At 43.3% G+C, this 20,815-nt stretch overlaps 1 protein-coding gene across 5 annotated transcripts in view; it reads right to left on the bottom strand.

The window, feature by feature from the left end:
• Positions 1-20,815, bottom strand: part of LOC102463405 (putative RNA-binding protein Luc7-like 2) — a 75,028-nt gene that overhangs the window by 12,720 nt on the left and 41,493 nt on the right. For all 5 annotated transcript variants that reach the window (XM_014575832.3, XM_075935401.1, XM_075935393.1 and 2 more), the window contains 4 exons: positions 12,580-12,678; positions 10,823-10,933; positions 8,523-8,666; positions 6,683-6,859 (listed from right to left, as the gene is read on the bottom strand). In XM_014575832.3, the coding sequence (XP_014431318.1) occupies positions 6,683-6,859; positions 8,523-8,666; positions 10,823-10,933; positions 12,580-12,678 (531 nt within the window). The remainder of the gene's footprint in view (positions 1-6,682; positions 6,860-8,522; positions 8,667-10,822; positions 10,934-12,579; positions 12,679-20,815) is intronic.

Here is a 20,815-nt window from a genome sequence, read left to right as displayed (position 1 = left end):
TAGAAGTACAAGTGCTTGTGAAACAAGGGATAGAGGGTGTCCAACTGACCACCAATGACGATAAGAAGAACTAAGAGGAAACAGGGCTGGCAGCACTGGATATACAGCACTATGAGTGCAGCATGCCATAGGGCACCACAGCTGGTCCTATGGATACCGCAAATGCAAGTATCTCCAGCAAAGGTGCATGAGTGCACACACCCCTAGAATGGAATTGAAATAAGCAAGCACTCAAAGAACTATTCTTGTTTTAAAAGCTATTTGCATTAATGCCTTTCCCTCATATGTATCACACACAGCCCAACACAACACAACACTCTGGATCCACTAGTTCTTTTTATTTATGATCCTAACAAAAGCATTTTCTGCATTTGGGCTTTAATTCAGGAACACTTCTGCTTCATTCCTAGCAAAATCAATGGGTCTCTTAAGCACAAGCTTACATGCCTTGCTGAATTGCCAAACCATAATTCATAGATTTTCAAGGCCAGAAAGGACTGTTATGATCATATAATCCTACTACTCACATTAACACAGGACAGAATTTCACTCAGTATTTCTTGCATCAAGCCCACAATTTCTAGTTAGGTTAGAAAATCTCATTTAGAAAAGACATGATAGAGGACAGGTGGTATGGAGTAGGGATGTTAAGCAGCAATTGATTTGCTAGTTGAATAGTCGATGGAATTTCCATCAACGACTTGACTAGTCATTAAGGAACGGCACTTAAAGTGCTCACTTCCGGCTCACGCTGGGTCTTAACAACTCCCGGGTACCACTCTGCACTCTTAAAGGGACAGAGAGAAGCTGGCATGAAAAGACTCAGTCTCTGGTCCCCAGCAAGGTCTCAGGATAGCCCTCCCCCACCACTGCAATTCTGCATTCTGAAAGGGACAGAGCAGCAGCAGCTGGTCCGGTGGGTCTCTCAGCACAAGCCTCCCTATCCTCGTTGTCACTCTGAATTTTTAAAGTCGACTACTTCAAAGCTGACTATTCAACTACTTGTTCACATCCCCAGTATGGAGGTTTATCAGCTTTTAATTCTCCATCTGTGTGTGTGCTGGGACCTCAGGGAGTCCCAACCCGTTCCTTCTTGCTGCGTATTATAGGGTCTGGAGGACTGCTCCTTCCTGCCCCTTCATCTGAGATGGGATGTAGGGTAGGGAGACTGAAAGCAACACATTTAAACATCTGAAATCCAGAAAATGAATATTTAAGATAAACATTATCTCTGAGTGAGAGAACTGGCCTGCTCTGGAAGAAGGGAAAACTGGATGGCCCTGGAGTATAGAGGGGAATACCTAGCAGGCAGAAGTCTCAGGTGGTAGTGCGGAAGCCAGCTCAGTATTCAACTTGGGCTACTTAAACCTTCTGGAAAAGTGTACACAGCAGCACAGAACAGGAAACCGCAAAAAGCAATTTCTTACATGTTTAAAACTTCTACAGGGCTAACTAATGGCTTAATAGAATGGGAAAAGCAACTGGAATCAGTGGTAATGGAGATGCTACATTTTGTGGGGAATGGCAAGAGAAGAGGGAGAATGAGTACTCAAGAGAAGATTTGTGTATCTAAGTCACTAACAACCATATAATAAAACTGTCAAAGCTTTGGGACAGACTGTGGAAGAGATTTCTCATTGGCCCAGTTCGCAATTACACATGGCAAACATTTCAAAGCATGACCATTTTCACCATTCCACTATAACAAAATGTGCAGAAGGGGAGAAGCAATTAGATGCCACACAGCAATTGTGTGACTTAGTGGAAAGATCAGTGAACTAGGACTTTTCCTAATGCTGTTACTAGCCTGTTGGGTAAGCTTGAGAAAGTCACTCCCCTTCAGTTTCCCCCATCAGTAAAATGGCTGTAACAATTTAAAAGATCTTTGAGAACCACTGATGAAAAGCACTACAGGCAGTCCCCGACTTACGTCGGATCCGCACTTACGAACGGGGCTTTTCTCACCCCAGAGCTCATAGGCGGCGAGTCGCCGCCTGTGTCCTCTGGGGCAAGAAAAGCTTCTCCCGGTCTCCCTGGTCTGCTGGGGGGGTCCAGCAAAGCCGCTGGACCCCCCCCAGCAGACCAGGGACACCCGAGCAAAGCCGCCGCCTGGGCGCCTTTGCTCGTTTGCCCGGGAGCAAAGCCGCCCAGGCAGCAGGACCCCTGCCGCCTGGGCGGCTTTGCTCCCGGGCAAACTAGCAAAGCCGCCCAGGCGGCAGCTTTGCTCGGGTGTCCCTGGTCTGCTGGGGGGGTCCAGCGGCTTTGCTGGACCCTCCCAGCAGACCGGGGGACAGGAGGAAAGCCACCCAGGAGGCGGGGGTCCTGCTGCCTGGGCGGCTTTGCTCCCAGGCAAACGAGCAAAGCCGCCCAGGCGGCAGCTTTGCTCGGGTGTCCCTGGTCTGCTGGGGGGGTCCAGCGTCTTTGCTGGACCCCCCCAGCAGACTAGGGAGACAGGAGCAAAGCCGCACGGGCAGCGGGGTCCCTCCGCCTGTGCAGGCTTTTCTTGGGTCTCCCTGGTCTGCTGGGGGGGGAGGGTGCGCAGCTAGTGCGCGCTGCCCCCCAGCAGACCAGGCTTTTGTTGCAGGACGCCTCGGGTAGAGCAGCTGGGGTGCTGCCGGGTTGGTCCTGTGGGAACCTGCCGGACAGCACCCCAGCTGTTCTGTCCCAGGCTCCAGATTCAGCAGCTGTTGAAACTGATCAGGCTGATTCCAGGAAGCTGGGGGCAGAGCAACTCTGCCTCTGGCTTCCTGTAGTCAGCCCCTGGTCGGTTTCAGTGGCAGCAGCTGAATCTGGAGCCAGTTCCGACTTACATACAAATTCAACTTAAGAACAAACCTATAGTCCCTATCTTGTACGTAACCCGGGGACTGCCTGTACAGTAAACTTCCGATAATCCGGCATCTTTAGGACCCAGAGTGTGCCGGATTATCAGATATGACGGACTATCAGAAGGTGGGGCTATGAGGGGTCTGGGGTGGGGTAGGGGGGATGCCACCCCAGACCCCTCATGGCCCCCCTTCCGATAGTCTGGCTCTGCCCCAGGCGTCCCCGATTCAGCCACTGCTGGTCAGTTTCAGCAGTGGCTGAATCAGGGACGCCTGCGGCAGAGCATCTGGGGTGCTGCCGGGTTGGTCCCGCAGCGCTGAGGGGCGGCGCTACAGGACCAACCCGGCAGCACCCCAGCTGCTCTGCCCCTGGCTTCCCCGATTCAGCTGCTGGTCAGTTTCAGCAGGGCTGAATCGGGAAAGCCGGGTGCAGAGCAGCTGCAATTGTCCGGCTGCCCCGAGCACTTCCGGGTTCCTGATGGTGCCGGACCATCAGGAGTGCCGAAGCGTTGGATGCCAGACTAATGGAGTTTTACTGTATATAAAAGTTGATCTGCTGATGACTAGTCTTCAACTGCTGCAGTGTTGATCTCCACGGGAGTGATCTTCCAGTGTTCAATTTAGTGAGTCTAGTAAAGACCCACTATATCGAATGCTGAGGACACCCTCATTAATTGTGGCATTACTCCTTGCAGTTGTGAAGAGTAGGGGAAGTTGGTGTGCGCATGTAGCAGACAGACCAACACCCCATCTCATCCATCTTATTTGCCTCTCTGAAGCATACAGGGCAGAGAAGGAGCAGTAAAATCAGCATAGTCTATGCTGGCTCATCTGATCCTGAGAAGCTAAAAAAAACAGATATGTGGAGAGAGCGAGCGATTAAGGCAATCAGCATAGCCATCAAGCTTTGATCTGCTTTAATGCAAGATCAGGATATGTGAGTGTGCCCGGCTGGCACCTATGTTGATACGAACACACAGTCCCTGGGAGAGGAATCCCCCACTGAGAAAAGAATGCCCAGTACTTCCAATTTAATCATCTCAATTCTCTCTTACAAGTGTAAATTAAGTTCACAACTCCCTTGTAAGAACTGGTCTCACAGAAGACAGACCAGCCCCATTTGGCATGAAAGACAAGAAAGAGAAATACGTGACCCCATGGGTATATAAGATGGGCCCAGCACACACTCACTTTGTGTCATTCTACCCTCTACCTGCTGGTCGGGTTAGGTGTTTGACCTCCCGAGGTTCTATGGGGACGCCCACCTCGTATTTTCGTCTTTCCTAGGAATTGAGGGACCGGCCCTGGCCTGACATGCTGGAGTCGAGAGGCACAGAAGGGGGTAAAAATTGTACCTGGATGTGGTCCTCTGTCTTAAGTGTACACATAGAAAGAGTAAGCTGTTACTTGGTACCATTATTTCTATTTTTCTATCTTTATCTTCTTTGTAACCATTTTTAAGATCTATATTTTGCTAGTAGTTAAGAAATAGAACAATAGCCATTGCAACCATATGATTTATAAGCTTCCTCAATAAACCTGTAACTGTTTAAGCTTTAACCTGACTCCTTCAGTTGCTGTAATAGAACCAAGCACAATTTAAAAGAACTTCAGCCGGTCATTAGGGACAGATATAGGGAGAACTTGGGCGTTTGGATTTGTGTCACACCCAGGTGGCACAATCCACTGGGCACCTTTCAGTCTTTCCCCAAGGCTGCCCGCTGCGAAGGAATTATGAATTCTAGCAGCTGAAATCTAAGGTGTAATAAGCTCTTCCTATAAACTCGGGGCGTCTGAGAGTCTGTTGGCTGCTCTCTGCGACGGGACCCCGGTCCTAGCAGTAAACTCACAGACGTTAAACTATATTTTCGGGGCGCCCTCCAGCCTCCTAGGCTGCCCACTGCAACGAGACTGTGTGTCTCAGCAGTTGAAGACTTGGGTGTAACACACACGCACACACTGCCCTGACCGTCGGCTGACAGCGCATTTCTCCTGTTGACCTCCAACTGTGGAGATGGCACCAAAACTCGCTTTAAGGCACATTGACTCCAGCTACATTATTTACATAGCTGGAATTGTGTAACTTAAGATGACTTTAGGCTGTAATGTAGATCTGTCATAAGTCACAACAGCATATCAACTGCAAACCTAGACGATAGCTACAAAAGCTAAACAATCACAAACTTTTACCAACGAACAATTATTTGTTTAAAAAGCTAGGAAATTAAATGGCAAAAGACTTCATTAACACCAAGTTAAGGTGGCATGATAGCTCAAGCCCTTTTAGAATGTTGAGTTCTGCAAAATCAGACTTCTGAAACCCCCAATATAGTCAGGGAACATGCTCTCACACCTTACCTCTGTTTTCTTTGAGCTAACAAATGCCATTAGGAATTATTGACTTTATACCAGCTGCATTCATGATGTCAAATAAAGCTGTTTTGAATGGTGGAGGAATAAACTGAAGCAGCTTGAAAGAGCTGTGACTGTGATGAGACAATCTGTGTCAATGCCCTCATTTGAGTTATCAAAGAAAAGGAGGCACACATATGTACCTAGGGGTTCTAGTCTGTACCACTTCAATATATAATTTTGTAGGTTGTGTCAGTAGTAGGGGACTGAAGCCTTCTTCCTATGGATACTGTCATTATGAGAGATATTTGTGGATTTAATGATGTGTTGGAGAAACCATCGTTTTAGGCTGCATCCTGTGTGTACATGTGAAGGGATTGTAAAAGGGTATGTAAAAGGTTGTTAAATATTATAAGTGCAGTTTTCTGCTGGGGGAGCAGGACCAGTGTTTGAATATAGTATGGGTGCAGGCAGAACCTGACCACTGAAGAAAAATGCTGAGATCATGATTGTGTGTTCTGGAGCATCACTAAAAAGAGGGAAAAGGCTGTGTGGGCTTCTACCTTACCTCTACTTTCTAGTTTTCAGAAAAGTTCTCTCAAGTTGACATTATGGAAGGGATGAGGCTATTACAAAAAAGTCTTAACTCTGTATTTAAGTTTTTGCCATTTAATTCAGCCTTAAAAATTTCAAGTGATGGAGAAACCACCACATCCCTACAGAAGTTATTTCAACGGTTAAGCGAGTGTTAAAAATGTGCATCATATTTCTAGTTTGAATTTATCTAACTTCAGCTTGCAGGCACTGGATCTTACTGTGCCTTTGTCTGCTAAACTGAACAGTTCTCTACCACCAACATCTCTAGGGGTAATCAAGTCTCCTGTTAACTGTTTTATGGATACATTATACAGTCTGAGCTTCTTTCAGATCTTTGTTGGATCATGTCCAATTTTTCAACATCTTTTCTGAAACATGGATATTAGAACTGGAAACTATATTCCAGTAATGATCCTGGTCATGTTGAGCAGTGAAGAAATATCGCCTCTATCCCTACTCAATGTTTCCCTGGCTTCTACATCCAAGAACAGCATTACCCCAGTTAGCCATAGTATCATATCAACAATTCATGTCCATTTAATTATCCACCATGGCCATCAAGCCCTTTTCAGTGTCACTGCCTTCCAGGATACCGTTCCTTCTTCTGAATTACATTCTTTGCTCTGAGATGAATAATCTTGCATTTGACTGCATTAAAATGCACGTTCTTCAAATGAATCTACCATACCAAGTAATCCAGATCAATTTATAGAACTGTCCTTTTATTATCTTTAATTATCTTTAACTTACCACTCTTGTGAACCTGTTAAATGGGCCTACTTCAAAAGTTTAAAAATACAAGATGAATACATTCACACACAATAAAGAGCATCCATTAAAATCTTCTCATAAATCATTAAGTAATCAGTAGAAGAGAAAGAAAAAAAAATAAAGTAAGACTGATTTACCCTTAGCTCCTCAAGTTTCTCCCTTATTTCAATAAACCCTAAGTGCAGTTTTCCCCCAAAGTGGTCAGCAAGCCGTCTGTCATTATCATGAAGACCAAGATAGGCAGAACACACTTCACAGACGCGGAGCTTCTGCTGCTGAAAGCTGGAGGCAGGCATTGAATTCCTGTACACTTCCTGGAGGGAAAAGACATTTTAAGAGCTTCTTATTCTTTAATACGTTAAAATATGAACACAAGAATTTTTTTACCAGAAGCAACACCCAAAATCAGGGTTAAATACTATAACCTCTGTACTCCAGGTGCCCCTAATTCAGGAACACCCATGGTATGGAACCTGAAAAACTGCCACTCCTTCTTCTTACCCAGCTGGGGGGACAGCAGCACAGTGATGTGCTCTGCCAGAGACTTTTCCCTGCCACCCCCACAGTGTCTGGGAGTGGCAGGAAACAGAGTACCAGATAAGCACCCTACCACCCCCATATCCCTCACTCCCTCCCTGGCCCAGGAAATTCTTTAATCTGGCAAACTATGTTTCTCAAGGTTGCCGGATTAAGGACGTTCAAGAGTACTTGTTAATTAAAAGTCACAATAATTCAAGATACTATATTAGGTCTATTTTACTCACGGAAGGTATAAATCAAATGCCCCCTTTAAAAGCACAAAAATAACATTATTTTTAGATACACATTATTTGGACACTAATTCCAAAAAACAGGGCCATGGACAATTCATTTTGCTTTCCCAATAAAAACAAAAGAAAATGGACCTGTTCTTTAATCTCTATCCCACAGTAGGTGACTTTGGAGGAACTGGGCCATTTTTTTGAGAATTCAACATAGCTAGTAAATATTAGCAGCAAACCCTATGAAGATTGCAGTGGCTTCCAATGTGAATGTTTAAAATAACAGAATCCTGAAAAAAATCACCTAAAAATCATATTTCCAGTCTTGATCTCTTACTGAAGGGTTCTTTTTAATTGAGCAAAATTTGTATGGCCATTTGAGTATATGAGAACAGCTGGGTAAAAGAACAAAGTCACACATCTGTTAAAAACTATTTGCAGTTATTTTAAGTTGCTCAAGCATCAAAATGATTCAGATAGAAAGCAGAAACATGACATGGAAATAGCTTTCAGTGAAAAGAGCCTTTTGAAAGCTCCAGTTTGTGTTATCTGAGTTGCACATTGCTGAAAAAGTCTCAGTGCAAATCATGATGCATAAGGCTTAAAGCTAGTCATCTTAGCAATACTGGCCAGGACACTAATGGGTCTAACAACAATAGAACCAAATGCAGTATCCATAGAAACTGAACAGCCCAACATAGTTCAAATCAAACAAAAGACTCATTGTGGAAATAAATGCATTTGAAATAGTGCAGGACTACCTAAAAAAAGTTTTATTTTATAAGATCATGGGAATACCAGCAGATACCCCAGTGGACTGAACAACAAAATAGTGAAAATATTCAGCTAGATCTAGACCATCTAACCCTGTGCAAAGTTATAATCGATTGTTTCATACCCTCAATCAAAATTAAAGTGCTCATGATTTTAAGAAATTGTACAGTATATAGATGCTGACAAGATTTAAGTTATTTTTTAATGTCCAAAAATATTTTAGATACCAAAATACACACCTCCAAAAGAAAAACCCCTTTTACATAAAAGTTCAAGTTAAAGACACTCTATTTCCATTCTGTCATGAAAAATAAGTTTAACATTTTCCAATGAATGCTCAACATTTTAATCCAAAATGTCCAGAGAAATATGGTTGAAGAACCTAAAAAACATCTGAAATGAAGTGTCAATGAATTCACAGAAATAAATACAACACAATTACCTCTGCTTCTCTCTTCTTTGCCCGGGCTTTCTCCACTTCATCCATTACTTTCTGGGATTCCTCCACATTTCCATCAGCTCCCAACTGTTCTACTTTGGCCAACAGCTTCCCAATTTCTTCATTCAATTCATGAACTCGTTCAGCCTTGGAAAACAAGGGGAGCTCAATACTGGCAAGCTTTCAGGTGTGTTAGAATTGGTTTCTCACAGAGAAGCTAGATTGTGTTTGTTGGGATTAAAATCTAAAGTCATTGCTATATAAAAAACCTCTAAGGCAATGTCAATAGACATATGTAGATCAAAGGTATCTTTAACTGAACAAGTACTGTAAGCCCCACCTACCCTGTATTCTCCAACAAGTATATTCCAGAGCAGAAAATCTCCCCTGCATATTCACAAGTTATTAAATTTTCAGGTTATGATATTTCTATAGCTGCCTCCGGGATTTTCATTATGATAATTTATGATGCAAGACTCATTGCTGCTGAAAGGGTTACCTTCACTCTACTTGCTTTGTCTCTAGTTATGCTCCACTTTAAGACCATAAGTCTGTTTAGAAATGCTCCACAATGCAAAAATTGTAAGGTCATTGCTCTCTATTCGATAAATAAATACGTTTGTAAAATTAACATATCTATTTCTCCCAACATGTGCATGCACTCACTGGAAGGAGACTGGAATTTTACAGTTACAAAAATTAGATGAGACTGCATTAACTACTAAGCTCTCTCAACTGCTGAGATTCTAGGCAAAAGACAGTTACTTCTTTTTGAAGGCATGCTCCACCACAGACTGAAGTTTCCTGAAAAGAAGTGGATGACCAGTCATCTCCCTGTTCTTCCCTCTCATTTTAGTTAGTGTTTTGCAAGCCATTGGTCCCAAATCACAAAAGGGTTGCAGGAAAGTATCAAGATAAGTAATCACATCCAAGGCCAGATTAAGCTACCACTGGAGCCTAGTCTACAGACATAAGAGCGGCCATACTGTGTTAGACCAAAAGTACATTACAGGTGTGTTGTGAGCAAGACACGAGAAGTCATTCTTCCGCTCTATTTTGCGCTGGTTAGGCCTCACTTGGAGGATTGTGTCCAGTTCTGGGCACTGCATTTCAAGAAAAATGTGGAGAAATTGGAGAGGGTCCAGAGAAGAGCAACAAGAATGATTAAAGGTCTAGAGAACATGACCTATGAAGGAAGGCTGAAAGAATTGGGTTTAAGTTTGGAAAAGAAAAGATTGAGGGGGGACATGATAGCAGTTTTCAGGTATCTAAAAGGGTGTCATAAGGAGGAGGAAGAAAACTTGTTCATCTTGGCCTCTGAGGATAGAACAAGAAGCAATGGGCTTAAACTGCAGCAAGGGGCTCTTGTACATTTCAAAGCAGAAGTGCCTACATGAAGCCTGGGGTCAGCGGGGACTCCCCACTGGCTCTAGGCTCCACGCGGCGTTTCAATCTTTGAAATGCACAAGAGCTCCTGCTGCGTCCCTGGCCTGTCCCATGGAGCTGGAGGGAACAGGCTTTTAAGCCAGCTCCCCGCAGCACCCCCTCCTCTTCTCTCCCTTGCTGCCTCTTTGTGATAGAGGCAGCTGCAGGGGAGGGAGGGCGCTAACTGACCATCCAATAAGCTTTTGCTTATTGGGTAGTCGATTAGTTGCTTACATCCCTACAAGGAACAAGCAGTGTCCAGTCCCCAGCTCTGCTCGTCCCACCCCCAGCTGCAGTCCTTTCCCAATACAAAGCCTGGATCCCAACCATGGCAAAGCTCCACACCAGTGACAGGACCAGCTGTTTCTCTGCTCCAACCCCCAGCCTATGGCTGCAACTCTGTTCCCAGCTCTAACCTCAGATCCACCCCTCAGTCTCAGCCCCTTTACTCCTGGCCACCCCAGGCTCAGATTGGCAGGGAGAGAAGGGGAGCGTCCTTAAAAGTTTAGAGATCACACCTCTAAATTTCCACATACATCAATCCAGGATCAGGGTTGAGGGTGTAATGGTGGGTTGCAAAATAGACAAAATGCAATTGGGTCATGTTGGTAAAAAGTTTGGGAAATATGAAAAACATTCAGGGAGGAGAGGCAATTTCTCTTGCTCACACCAAAATCCACTGTTTGGGTGGCCTATCAAAGCCTAAATTTCCTTCCTTTTAAAAATTATTTGAATTTCACTAATGGGTAGTCTCATCTGAGTTCCCCTCAAGTGCACTTGGGCTAAATAAGAAATGGTTGTTTCCTGATTAAGGAAAATCACCCCAATTAGATGTATTCCCTTAAGTTGTATGATAGGAACCAGTTGTAAATGCTTACTTTAGCTGCAACTTCAGCACTGATCTCTTCTTGGGTTTCTGCTAGTCTTTTCTTCGCCACTTCAGTTCTTCTGTCACAATCAGCAATGAATGACTGCAGGTGATCCATTGCCTAAAATATGAAAAGACCATCATGGCCAGAAAGAACAAGCAAAGCCCTCTAGACAAAGCCATAGCTGAGTGTTTGGGAAATACCAAATAAACTTATTTTAGGTTCTCATCATTAGGAAAAAAGGATCTTTTTAGCCCACGTGTAACTTATAGTGCAATCTCGAGTTTTACCTCGACCAGCCAATATGGATTACAACTCAAAATGCTTCATCATTGGGATTCTAAATTAGTTAACTAACATGGATTAGTTTAGCATGGGCTAAAACCATATCTTTATTACTAGTGAATATTAGACTAAGGGATCGCACAATATGACTATTCAAAGCACATATGACCACCGTCATTGTATACAATCTGTTACCCCAGATGCAAGAGAAAAATAAATTTTTAATGTTGTGGACAAAAATAGCACTCTAAAGCCTCTCCTCAAAGCACGAATGTGTTACTCCTGGAGGAATTCTGGGTCACTATGCACATTCAGAACTCACGTCCCTGTCCAGATTTTTTTAATTTCTTTGCAGAAAATACATTTTAGTAGGCAGGTGTTGTTGCTACTCGACTGCATCTTCTGGTTCCAAATAAAGTGTGTTTGACCAGTTCATAATTCTGAGGCATATAATAGAAACTAAGAATTACATGTATATAGTAAAACCTGTGCTATCTAGCACACCGGGGGATTAGGGTATACCGGTAACCTAAAAATTCTGGTTATCGGGGGGGGAGGGCATGCGGGAGCCAGAATGTGGCCTGCTTGGGGGGGGGGGGGGGGGGGGGCGGAAGCCAGGGGGATGGAGATGGCAGGAGCAGCCTGCCAGGGGGTGTGGGAGTCGGGGGGGGGGGGGGGGGGGGAGAAGAGATGGACTAGCCTGACAAGGGTGCCAGGAGCTGCAGGGTGAGCCGAGATGCTTGCTGCTTGCTTCCAGCTGCCATTCACTCCTCCCCCAGGTAAGTGCTGCATGCTCATCCAAGGAGCAGCCCACGACTTAAAGGGCCAGTTTCCATTTTTTTTCCCCCCTCCCGGTGTCAGAAGTTTGCTCGTTTCTATAGTTTTCCGTATGCTTAAGTTCCGGATAGCACAGGTTTTACTGTAGTAAGGAAACTATTAGTCAAAAAAAATTTCTTGATTTTTTTTGTTGTCTGTATTGTTATAGACATACTCATTAACAAGTCTTTTGAAATAAATTACCAAAATAATTGAAATTAGCATGATTGTGTTATTTTGACAAAATATACACAATTTTAAAATATGGTGCACTGAATTTTTATTTTTGGAGCAAAATTCCCCTCAAGAGTTATTTATGATTTGCTATTTATGCACTGTAATGAACAATAATGAATTCTAAGATAGGAATTGGATAGCAACCGCCTGATGATATCCAGAGATATGGGGATAACAGATATGGAGACTGTTAACTGATCAGCCATGGACAATGCTCAATTCTTGTCACCGACTAGCAATATAGACTGGTAACTTTGCTATTGATATGTCACCATCATTGTAATCATGCAAGAGCCCTACCTTTCAAATCCATCAACTATAGTTTTGTGGACAAAGTTTACATCCTCTATATACTCAGCACTTTATATCCATTGTACATGTGTACTCAGTTGCAAGAAAAGTAGTATATTTAAATGAAAAAAACATACATCAAGCTCAAAGAAAAAATCTTGCTCCTTGGATGCAATTTCATAATCTGCTCTTAATGCCAGGTCATGCACCTTCAGACATTCTCCAAGATCCATCCTCTGAAAACAGACAAATGATTATTTGGGGTTGGAGAAGCAGAGGTATAGCTTAATCTGTAGGACAAATATTCCCGAAGTGAAGTTTGCATGACTTTTTCAACTGTAAGCTATTGGAAAGTGAATCATTTTTCTGTATGGAATTTCAGATAGATTATTTTAGTACTACTACAGGTTATTTCAGTATTGCTACAAATACAGTGTGGCATTTGGAATTATTACAGCATGCAGGTGTAAGAGGACGTAAAAACAGACAAATGACTAGCATTAAGTCAGACCCAATTCATGCTATATGTTCTGAGAACTCTCATTTCCCACCGTAATTTAACCCATTTACTAACCAAAGTCCATGAAGAAGATTGAAGTAACTGAGATCCTCTACTTAGCTAAACAATTTAAAAGGTGCAAGTCACTGCAACACTGTTTTTAGCTGAGTAACAGAATCTGCAGTGACAGTTATTGGAACACACTAGAAGGTATTTTAGTCTTAATCATCCTTGAAAATGCTGCAATTTAAGCTTAATTATAGTGAAGCATTGTTTAAAAAGCAATCCTGGACAGCTTAACTAAAAAGTTGGGATCAATCTCCCCTTCCCTCAGAAAATTTTGGTGATGAGGAGTAAAGACAAACCAGCCGTCTAAATGCATGAATTAAGACTGAGAAATTAAAAACGGAAGTGAACATAAAATGCTACACACGAAGAGGAAGAGGCAAAAGAATGAGGTAGAACATGAAATGGATTGAGCCACTACGTATTTAATATTATAGAGAAAACACCTGCAAGAAATACAGAATTTAAGTGTGCCCATAAAGGTATAACCACTAGCAATTAAATTTTGTTTCAAGTGAAAATCAGCTATCCGTGAGTTTGCAAGTAGGTAAGAAACACAATCCAATTGGTTCATATTGAAAAAAGAAAAAAGCATCCCCCAAAATACCATATTATTATGCAAAATAAGACTCTGCAAATGTATGTCTGATTTTCCCTCATGTGAAAAGACTAAAGCAACAACAAATATAGCTAACTAACATTTTCATTATTTAACTTATACCTCATAACTTTTTTTAAACAAAATTAGTAGGGTTTTACTTAAATCAACAACCTAAGATAACAATGAGAAATGTTTAATTAATAAACTATTAAAAGTATCGGAGAAAATACAATAATTTGTAAGTTTTAAACTGCTTGTTGGCAGTGTCCATCCTCCTAAGAAGTCACCTCATGCTTGTAATTGTCAGTATGCATGGAAACTTGAATATGGTCAGAGACTAGAAATAAGTGACTGCTGTGGGTTAATAGTGATTTTACAACCAAATTATCAAATATTAGCTCAAAACATTTTTAAAAAATAAACACTGCAATAAAATGGGTTAATTTAGAAGTCAAGTATCATGTGACTAAGACAATTTCACTGGAACAAGATACCAATGTACTGCCAAAGATTCAGAAATTACTGGCATTACAAATCATTCACAAAGGTAAACATTTAAGACAACAGCCTCCAACAGCTCAGTGAAAAGTATGTTTAAATTTAACATTTTAAAATGTTTGCGGAGAAGTAAAGAACTATTAACATTGGTTAGCTTAAAAATCCCCAAGTTTTAGTTCTTTTCATAATCATCTGGTTAATCCAAGGTATTTTTTCTTTAGGATTTCATTTAATTATTGAGCTAAACAGAAGACTAGCGTTTTGCCTACAACTGCTACACAGGACAAGCATGCTGTTAACTGATAACAAATGTAATTAATCAACATTAGAAAGTGCTTGTCTTGCAGCCTCTGAAAGCATTACACATTGCATCTAAAGCACTGTTGAAATTAGAACTTGGTAAATTATAATTTAAGAGTTAAAACCTCAGGTTTTAAAGGGAACTATTAATTTTTCAGCATATTAGAGTTCCCTACTTTCAGGTGCATACATGAAACTTTCCTTCATATTGGTGATGTGCAGCAATATACCCACTATGAAGATATTGCCATAAGTTCTGAAATATGACATGCATGAGAGAGTGATTAAAGTAAACCTGAAATGTTTCCAATTAAGAAACAGAGGATTAGAGTAGAAGGAAAATTACTAATTATACTTCAAGTTATTAGCTTTAATGTTCTAATGTATCAAAAACCAAGTTTTGGACATAAAAATATTCGAATTTAAAATTCTTATACCAAACTTTGCAGACATAAGCAAAGCCTGGCTAGATGACATAGTTGTTAGTGTTAGCAGACTTCAGCCAAGTATACCGTGCAGCACGAGACACAGGGAAGTCGGGCGGGAGGTATGGCTGAATTTCTTGTAGCCACATTCACTACAGCCTTAATTATAGCTTTAAATCTCAGAGTAACAGCCATGTTAATCTGTAACTAAAAAAAACTTAACAGTCCTATAGCACCTTAGAGACTAACCAAAAAAGCGTACAGATAATATCATGAGCTTTTGAAGGCAAAGCCCACTTCTTCGGAAGACAAATATGGAGCAAGAGGCATTGAGGTTGAATTCAACTCATATAGTCTCTAAGGTTCCACAGGACCATTATTGTTTTTTAAAGTTTTTTGAGAGCTATAAGTGTCCATCTGATTTTTGTGTCTTGGAATGGAGTTAATATTGATACATTGGTCACTCAAACACCCAAGAGGTCTTCACTGAACTGACTGAAGATTCTTCACTGTGCTTAGACCCCAAGACTGCCAATGTCTGATAAGTGTCAGAAGGGTAACCATGTTAGTCTGTAACTTTAAAAACAATGAGTAGTACTGTGGCACCTTTGAGACTTAACAAAAATGTACATTCTATCATGAGCTTTTGTGGGCAAAACCTGCTGCTTCAGATGAGTGGGAAGCTGGAGCTCTTCCAGCTCATCTGGAGGAGTAGGTTTTGCCCACAGAAGCTCATGATATATATATATTTATATTTTTGTTCATCTCCAAAGTGACACAGGACTACCCACTATTTTTAATGTTTGGTAATTTCAATCAAGTTAATGACTACAGCACAAGATCAGGTCGGGGCCATGAGTATCAGGGGACTATAAATATTTGATTACCAATCAGTTGACAGATCTGGATACAGTTCAGATAAGTATTTGGAATGGGACTGTAGACTGAGCAAGACATTATTAGGACAGACCTTTCACCTGTGATTTGAGGTCATGACATCTTTTCCCACAGAGGCAGAGAATATGTTGTGGTAGTCCATGCATCAAGATGGCTCCAAAGCAAGGGTGGCCAACCCGTTATAGGCAAAGAGCCAAAATAGCTGTGAATATAGTACAAAGAGCCAGGGAGGAAAAGGTCCCTCTCCCTCCAACAAAAGAAAGAAAAGAAGCCCCCAGCCACGTGGGGGGGGGGGGGGGGGGGGGGGAGGGAGAGGAAGAGAAGGACTGCCTTGTTAACAAATGCAGTTAAAGGCTTTTTGGCCACATCAGGCTCCCACTATCCGCCGCCATCTTGAAGACGCCATTTTGAATGGCTGCGCTGGACAGCTCCCCTGCCCTGGAGAGCATAGGGAGCCATTTACAGGGGCAGCTACACAAGCCGCAGGTGGCGGTTTCACAAGCTGCACTTTCGGGGTGCCACGACTGCTCTAAAGTAGGCCACGACTGCTCTAAAGTAATATTATTTTCATTCAGACTACTACTGAAAGGTTGGGTCTGTGTAACAACCTCTTGCCATCTATCAGTGATCTAGTGACCTTAAAATGTCCTCTTAATCTCTCCCTTAAAAGTCATGATATTTTATAGAGAAGGTATAGCACAGACTGGCTGCAGCACTGGAATTCCCCATTTGAATCGGACTGCAAATTTATGGAATATTTGTAGTCACGTACTAAAAATGCAAGAGACAAAATAAAAGTTCTTCACCTCCACCACAGTATCTGTTAAGTCTCATTGAAAGTTGGATGGAAGTCCTTCACTAGCAATGGCAATTGGGGTCTATCAACATATCCATATGGGAAAAAACTTCCTTAAGAACAAATGATCCTGTGATGGAGCTCTTGCCTCAGAAATGACAGCCTACCAATGTGTATCAAACTATCAATTTTTCTGGAAAGATCAGCAAGTTGAAGCAGATTAAACGGCAATTTCTTGAGCCCTCCAAATGTCCTAGTTCCAAGCCAATCAAGTTTTAGATAACTATTCATCTGTATTAAGAGATCCTACATGTAGGCTCTTTCAAGAAACAGTTTTACCACCCATTCTATGTAAAATGAACATGAGACCATCAGAGTTAATAGGGGAATATGGACTGCATTGAATTCAGTATACTCAGCTTTTCAATCACGTAAGATCCAGCTGGAGCAATGAAATGAATAAAATCAAAGTCTTATGAAGATAGAACAGAGTAGTACCAGCCTGATGAGTAATAATTAAAACAAGACTGAAGCATTGATGGTGTGCTGGGAATAGCAACTGAAAGACGAGTACAGGTACTCCTGGATAAGGACAGCATCAACCATTTGTACCCCAAATTCACTTTTGGAATGATAAAATTCCAAAAGCAGCCCTGAATCCTAACAGCTGTAGCTAAAAAGGTATTTTTAAATAATTTGGATCTAGTTAGAGCCGTGGTATCCAACACACTAGCCAATAGCTACATGTAGCTATTTAGTCAGGGTATGTCTAGACTACACGCTTCTTTTGAAAGAAGCTTTTTCGAAAGAATCTTTAGAAAAAGCTTCTTTTGAAAGATTATCTAGACAGCAACAACTTTTTTGAAAAAGCGATCCGCTTTTTTGAAAGAGTACCCAGGCAATCTGGATGCTCTCTTTCGGGAAAAAGCATTCTTCCTCATAAAATGAGGTTTACTGCAGTCGAAAAAACCGCCGTGTTTTTTATTTAATTTTGAAAGAGTACGGCAGCAGTCTAGACGCAGGTGAAGTTTTTCAAAAAAGGCCACTTAATCTCACTCTTAAGTTCATGGTGTCCGAACAGTTCTGCTATAGCTGAGGCTATGTCTAGACTACAAGGTTTGGGGTTTTTGTTTTTTGTTTTTTTTGTTTGTTTGTTCGTTACAGACCAAGGCATCATTGATTTCTTTGCTACCTTGAAACAAGACTGGTGCAAAAATGGACACCACAGGGGTTGCAAAAAGACTTCAGAAACTGGAAGTAGTGCACAATGCAGACGGTCATATGATGAGACAGCCATGATGAAGCAGCATATAAACATCAATACTTCCAGGAACACCACTGCTTCCCAACAAGTTTCTGGGAGACTTTAAAGGTGCCCTTCCTATTAAGTTTTAAATGGGTTGGTATCTGAGGCATTGAACTTTGTCTTCCACTGTGGCAGTAAGAAAGAAAGGCACTCATGCTGGAGTACCATTTCTACAAATGAAAGGGAGGCTTTTATGAAGTGCACTCAATTATAGAGATGTTAAAAATAATTTATTTTAATAACTATGTAACTGCAACAATTTTTAATGGTTGCATGTGGTGGGGACCTTTTTGGATCAAGGGCCGCACACAAGTGAGAAGAAAAAAAAAACCCCATGGCTTCAAATTGAGGTGGTGGCCTAGGCTAATAGATTTTTTTTACACTCCAGTTCCACAGAGGTGCAAGGGCGGGAGGGGGGCGGAGAGGGAGGGGAGGCTGGAGCACCACATTGGGCTCCCAAAGCTTCAGGGGAGCCCTGAATCTCCAGGGCCAGGGCCAGGCAAGTCAGGGGCCACATCTGGCCTCCGGGCCTTAAGTTCCCCACCACCACCTCTGGGTTACAGTTACTCAGTGTTCCCCTGGGGGCAGGGCCCGCACCACTGCACTCCCTGGGAGCCCCCTACCACTCATGCTGCTGCCTCCAGAAAGGCTCCCTACCTGCTACCCCACATTGCTGCCTCTAATACAGCAGGTGGCAGGCAGTTTCCCTCTGTGTTCTTCATTTAAAACTTGGACCAGCAGGCTGGTACTGAAGATATTGGATAGCAATTTACAAGACAACTGTAAACAATTTACAACTTGTAAACAGTAGTTTTGTTGCTTGGCTGCTTGAGTATTTGATAGGGAAGTATGGTCAATGGTAACATGGTAGAGTTGAGATTATGGCAAAGGAACATCAGTGAATTTCCTCAGTTTCAAGGATAAGTTTTTGCTTCAAACATTTTAATAATTTCCTGAATATATATTTATAACTTGTGTCAGCCCTTCATTTTCGGTTTAAACCAATTTTTTTTTAAAAAAAGAGGTTTTTCAAAATATTTTTTCTAATTTTCACCTTTTTATCATTCAACTATACACCAATATTTTGGAAAATATAATATATTTTATGAAATACATGTATTATGATTAATATATTAATCTGTGTGTATATGCAAAGTTGCTTGTTGAAGTAATACAACAGGCACACATGCAACCTCTGAAGTGTGCACACTTCTGAATATACTGATGAACCTTCCACCCACCTACCCCATTGAAATTTTAGAAACCAACTAGACACACACACTGGGGACTTGCTTTCCTATGCAAATTTGACAGTATCTCTCATGGCTTGAGCAAAGACATGAACTGGATGGACCCCTATATTCAACACCAAATGACATCAAAAGCTAGTTGTAACACTTACAGCCCACTCAATTAGCCTCATTAGCACTGGCACTACAATTGACAGGTTTTTTCCTCCTCCCCTTCTCCCTTCGTTATAAATTTGGAGGTTCCCCTTTTTTTCCCCTCCACTCATCTTAGGAAGTGGGTTTTGACCTCAAAAGCTAATGATTATTTTTATATATATATATATATATATATATATATATATATAAAAACTTATAAACATATTTTGTTCGTCTAAGGTGCTACAGGACTACGCTTTTTTGAAGTTTGACTAACATGGCTACCCCTCTGAGTCTTTTATACATGATCTATATTATGCTCGTTTGCCCCGGAGCAAAGCTGCCCAGGCAGCGGGACTCCCCCCGCCTGGGCGGCTTTGCTCCTGTCCCCCTGGTCTGCTCCGGGGCAAACGAGCAAAGCCGCCCAGGCAGCGGGACTCCCCCTGCCTGGGCGGCTTTGCTCCTGTCCCCCTGGTCTGCTGGGGGGGGGGGGGTCCAGCAAAGCAGCTGGACCCCCTCAGCAGACCAGGGACACCCGAGCAAAGCCGCCCAGGCGGCGGGAGTCCCGCCGCCTGGGCGGCTTTGCTCGTTTGCCCCGGAGCAAAGCTGCCCAGGCGGCGGGACTCCGCCCGCATGGGCAGCTTTGCTCCTGTCCCCCTGGTCTGCTGGGGGGGGTCCAGCAAAGCCACTGGACCCCCCCAGCAGACCAGGGACACCCGAGCAAAGCCGCCGCTTGGGCGCCTTTGCTCCCGGGCAAACGAGCAAAGCCGCCCAGGTGGCGGCTTTGCTCTGGTGTCCCTGGTCTGCTGTGGGGGTCCAGCGGCTTTGCTGGACCCCCCCAGCAGACCAGGGGGACAGGAGCAAAGCCTTGGAGCACGCCCACAGCGGGACAGCCCAGGCGCGCTTGGGCTGTCCCGCTGCGGGCGTGCTCTGCGACTTTGCTCCTGTCCCTCTGGTCTGCTTGGAGGGGAGGGGGGGGTGCAGCTAGTGCCCCCCTCCCCCCAGCAGACCAGGCTTTTCTTGCCTACCCCTGGGGCAGAGCAGCTGGGGGCTGCTGGGTTGGTCCCGCAGCACCGCTCCCGACCAACCCGGCAGAACCCCAGCTGCTCTGCCCCAGGCGTCCTGATTCAGCCACTGCTGGTCAGTTTCAGCAGCGGCTGAATCAGGACGCCTGGGGCAGAGCAGCTGGGGTGCTGCTGGGTTGCTCCAGTAGCGCGGAGGAGCCGCGCTACTGGAGCAACCCAGCAGCACCCCAGCTGCTCTGCCCCAGGCGTCCCCAAGTCAGCCACTGCTGAAACTGACCAGTGGCTGACTACAGGAAGCCCGAGGCAGAGTTGCTCTGCCCCAGGCTTCCTGGAATCAGCCGCTGATCAGTTTCAGCAGCAGCTGACTTGGGGACCCCTGGGTTTCTTAAGTTGAATCCGTATGTAAGTCAGAACTGGCATCCAGATTCAGCCGCGGTTGAAACTGATCAGTTTCAGCAGCGGCTGACGCCAGTTCCGACTTACATACAGATTCAACTTAAGAACAAACCTACAGTCCCTATCTTGTACGTAACCCGGGGACTGCCTGTATTGTCTTACTTCCAATGTTCCTAGAA

This window comes from Pelodiscus sinensis, chromosome 1 (assembly GCF_049634645.1).
Source record: "Pelodiscus sinensis isolate JC-2024 chromosome 1, ASM4963464v1, whole genome shotgun sequence".
Classification (NCBI taxonomy): domain Eukaryota; kingdom Metazoa; phylum Chordata; order Testudines; family Trionychidae; genus Pelodiscus; species Pelodiscus sinensis.
This window is presented reverse-complemented; position numbering and strand designations above follow the sequence as displayed.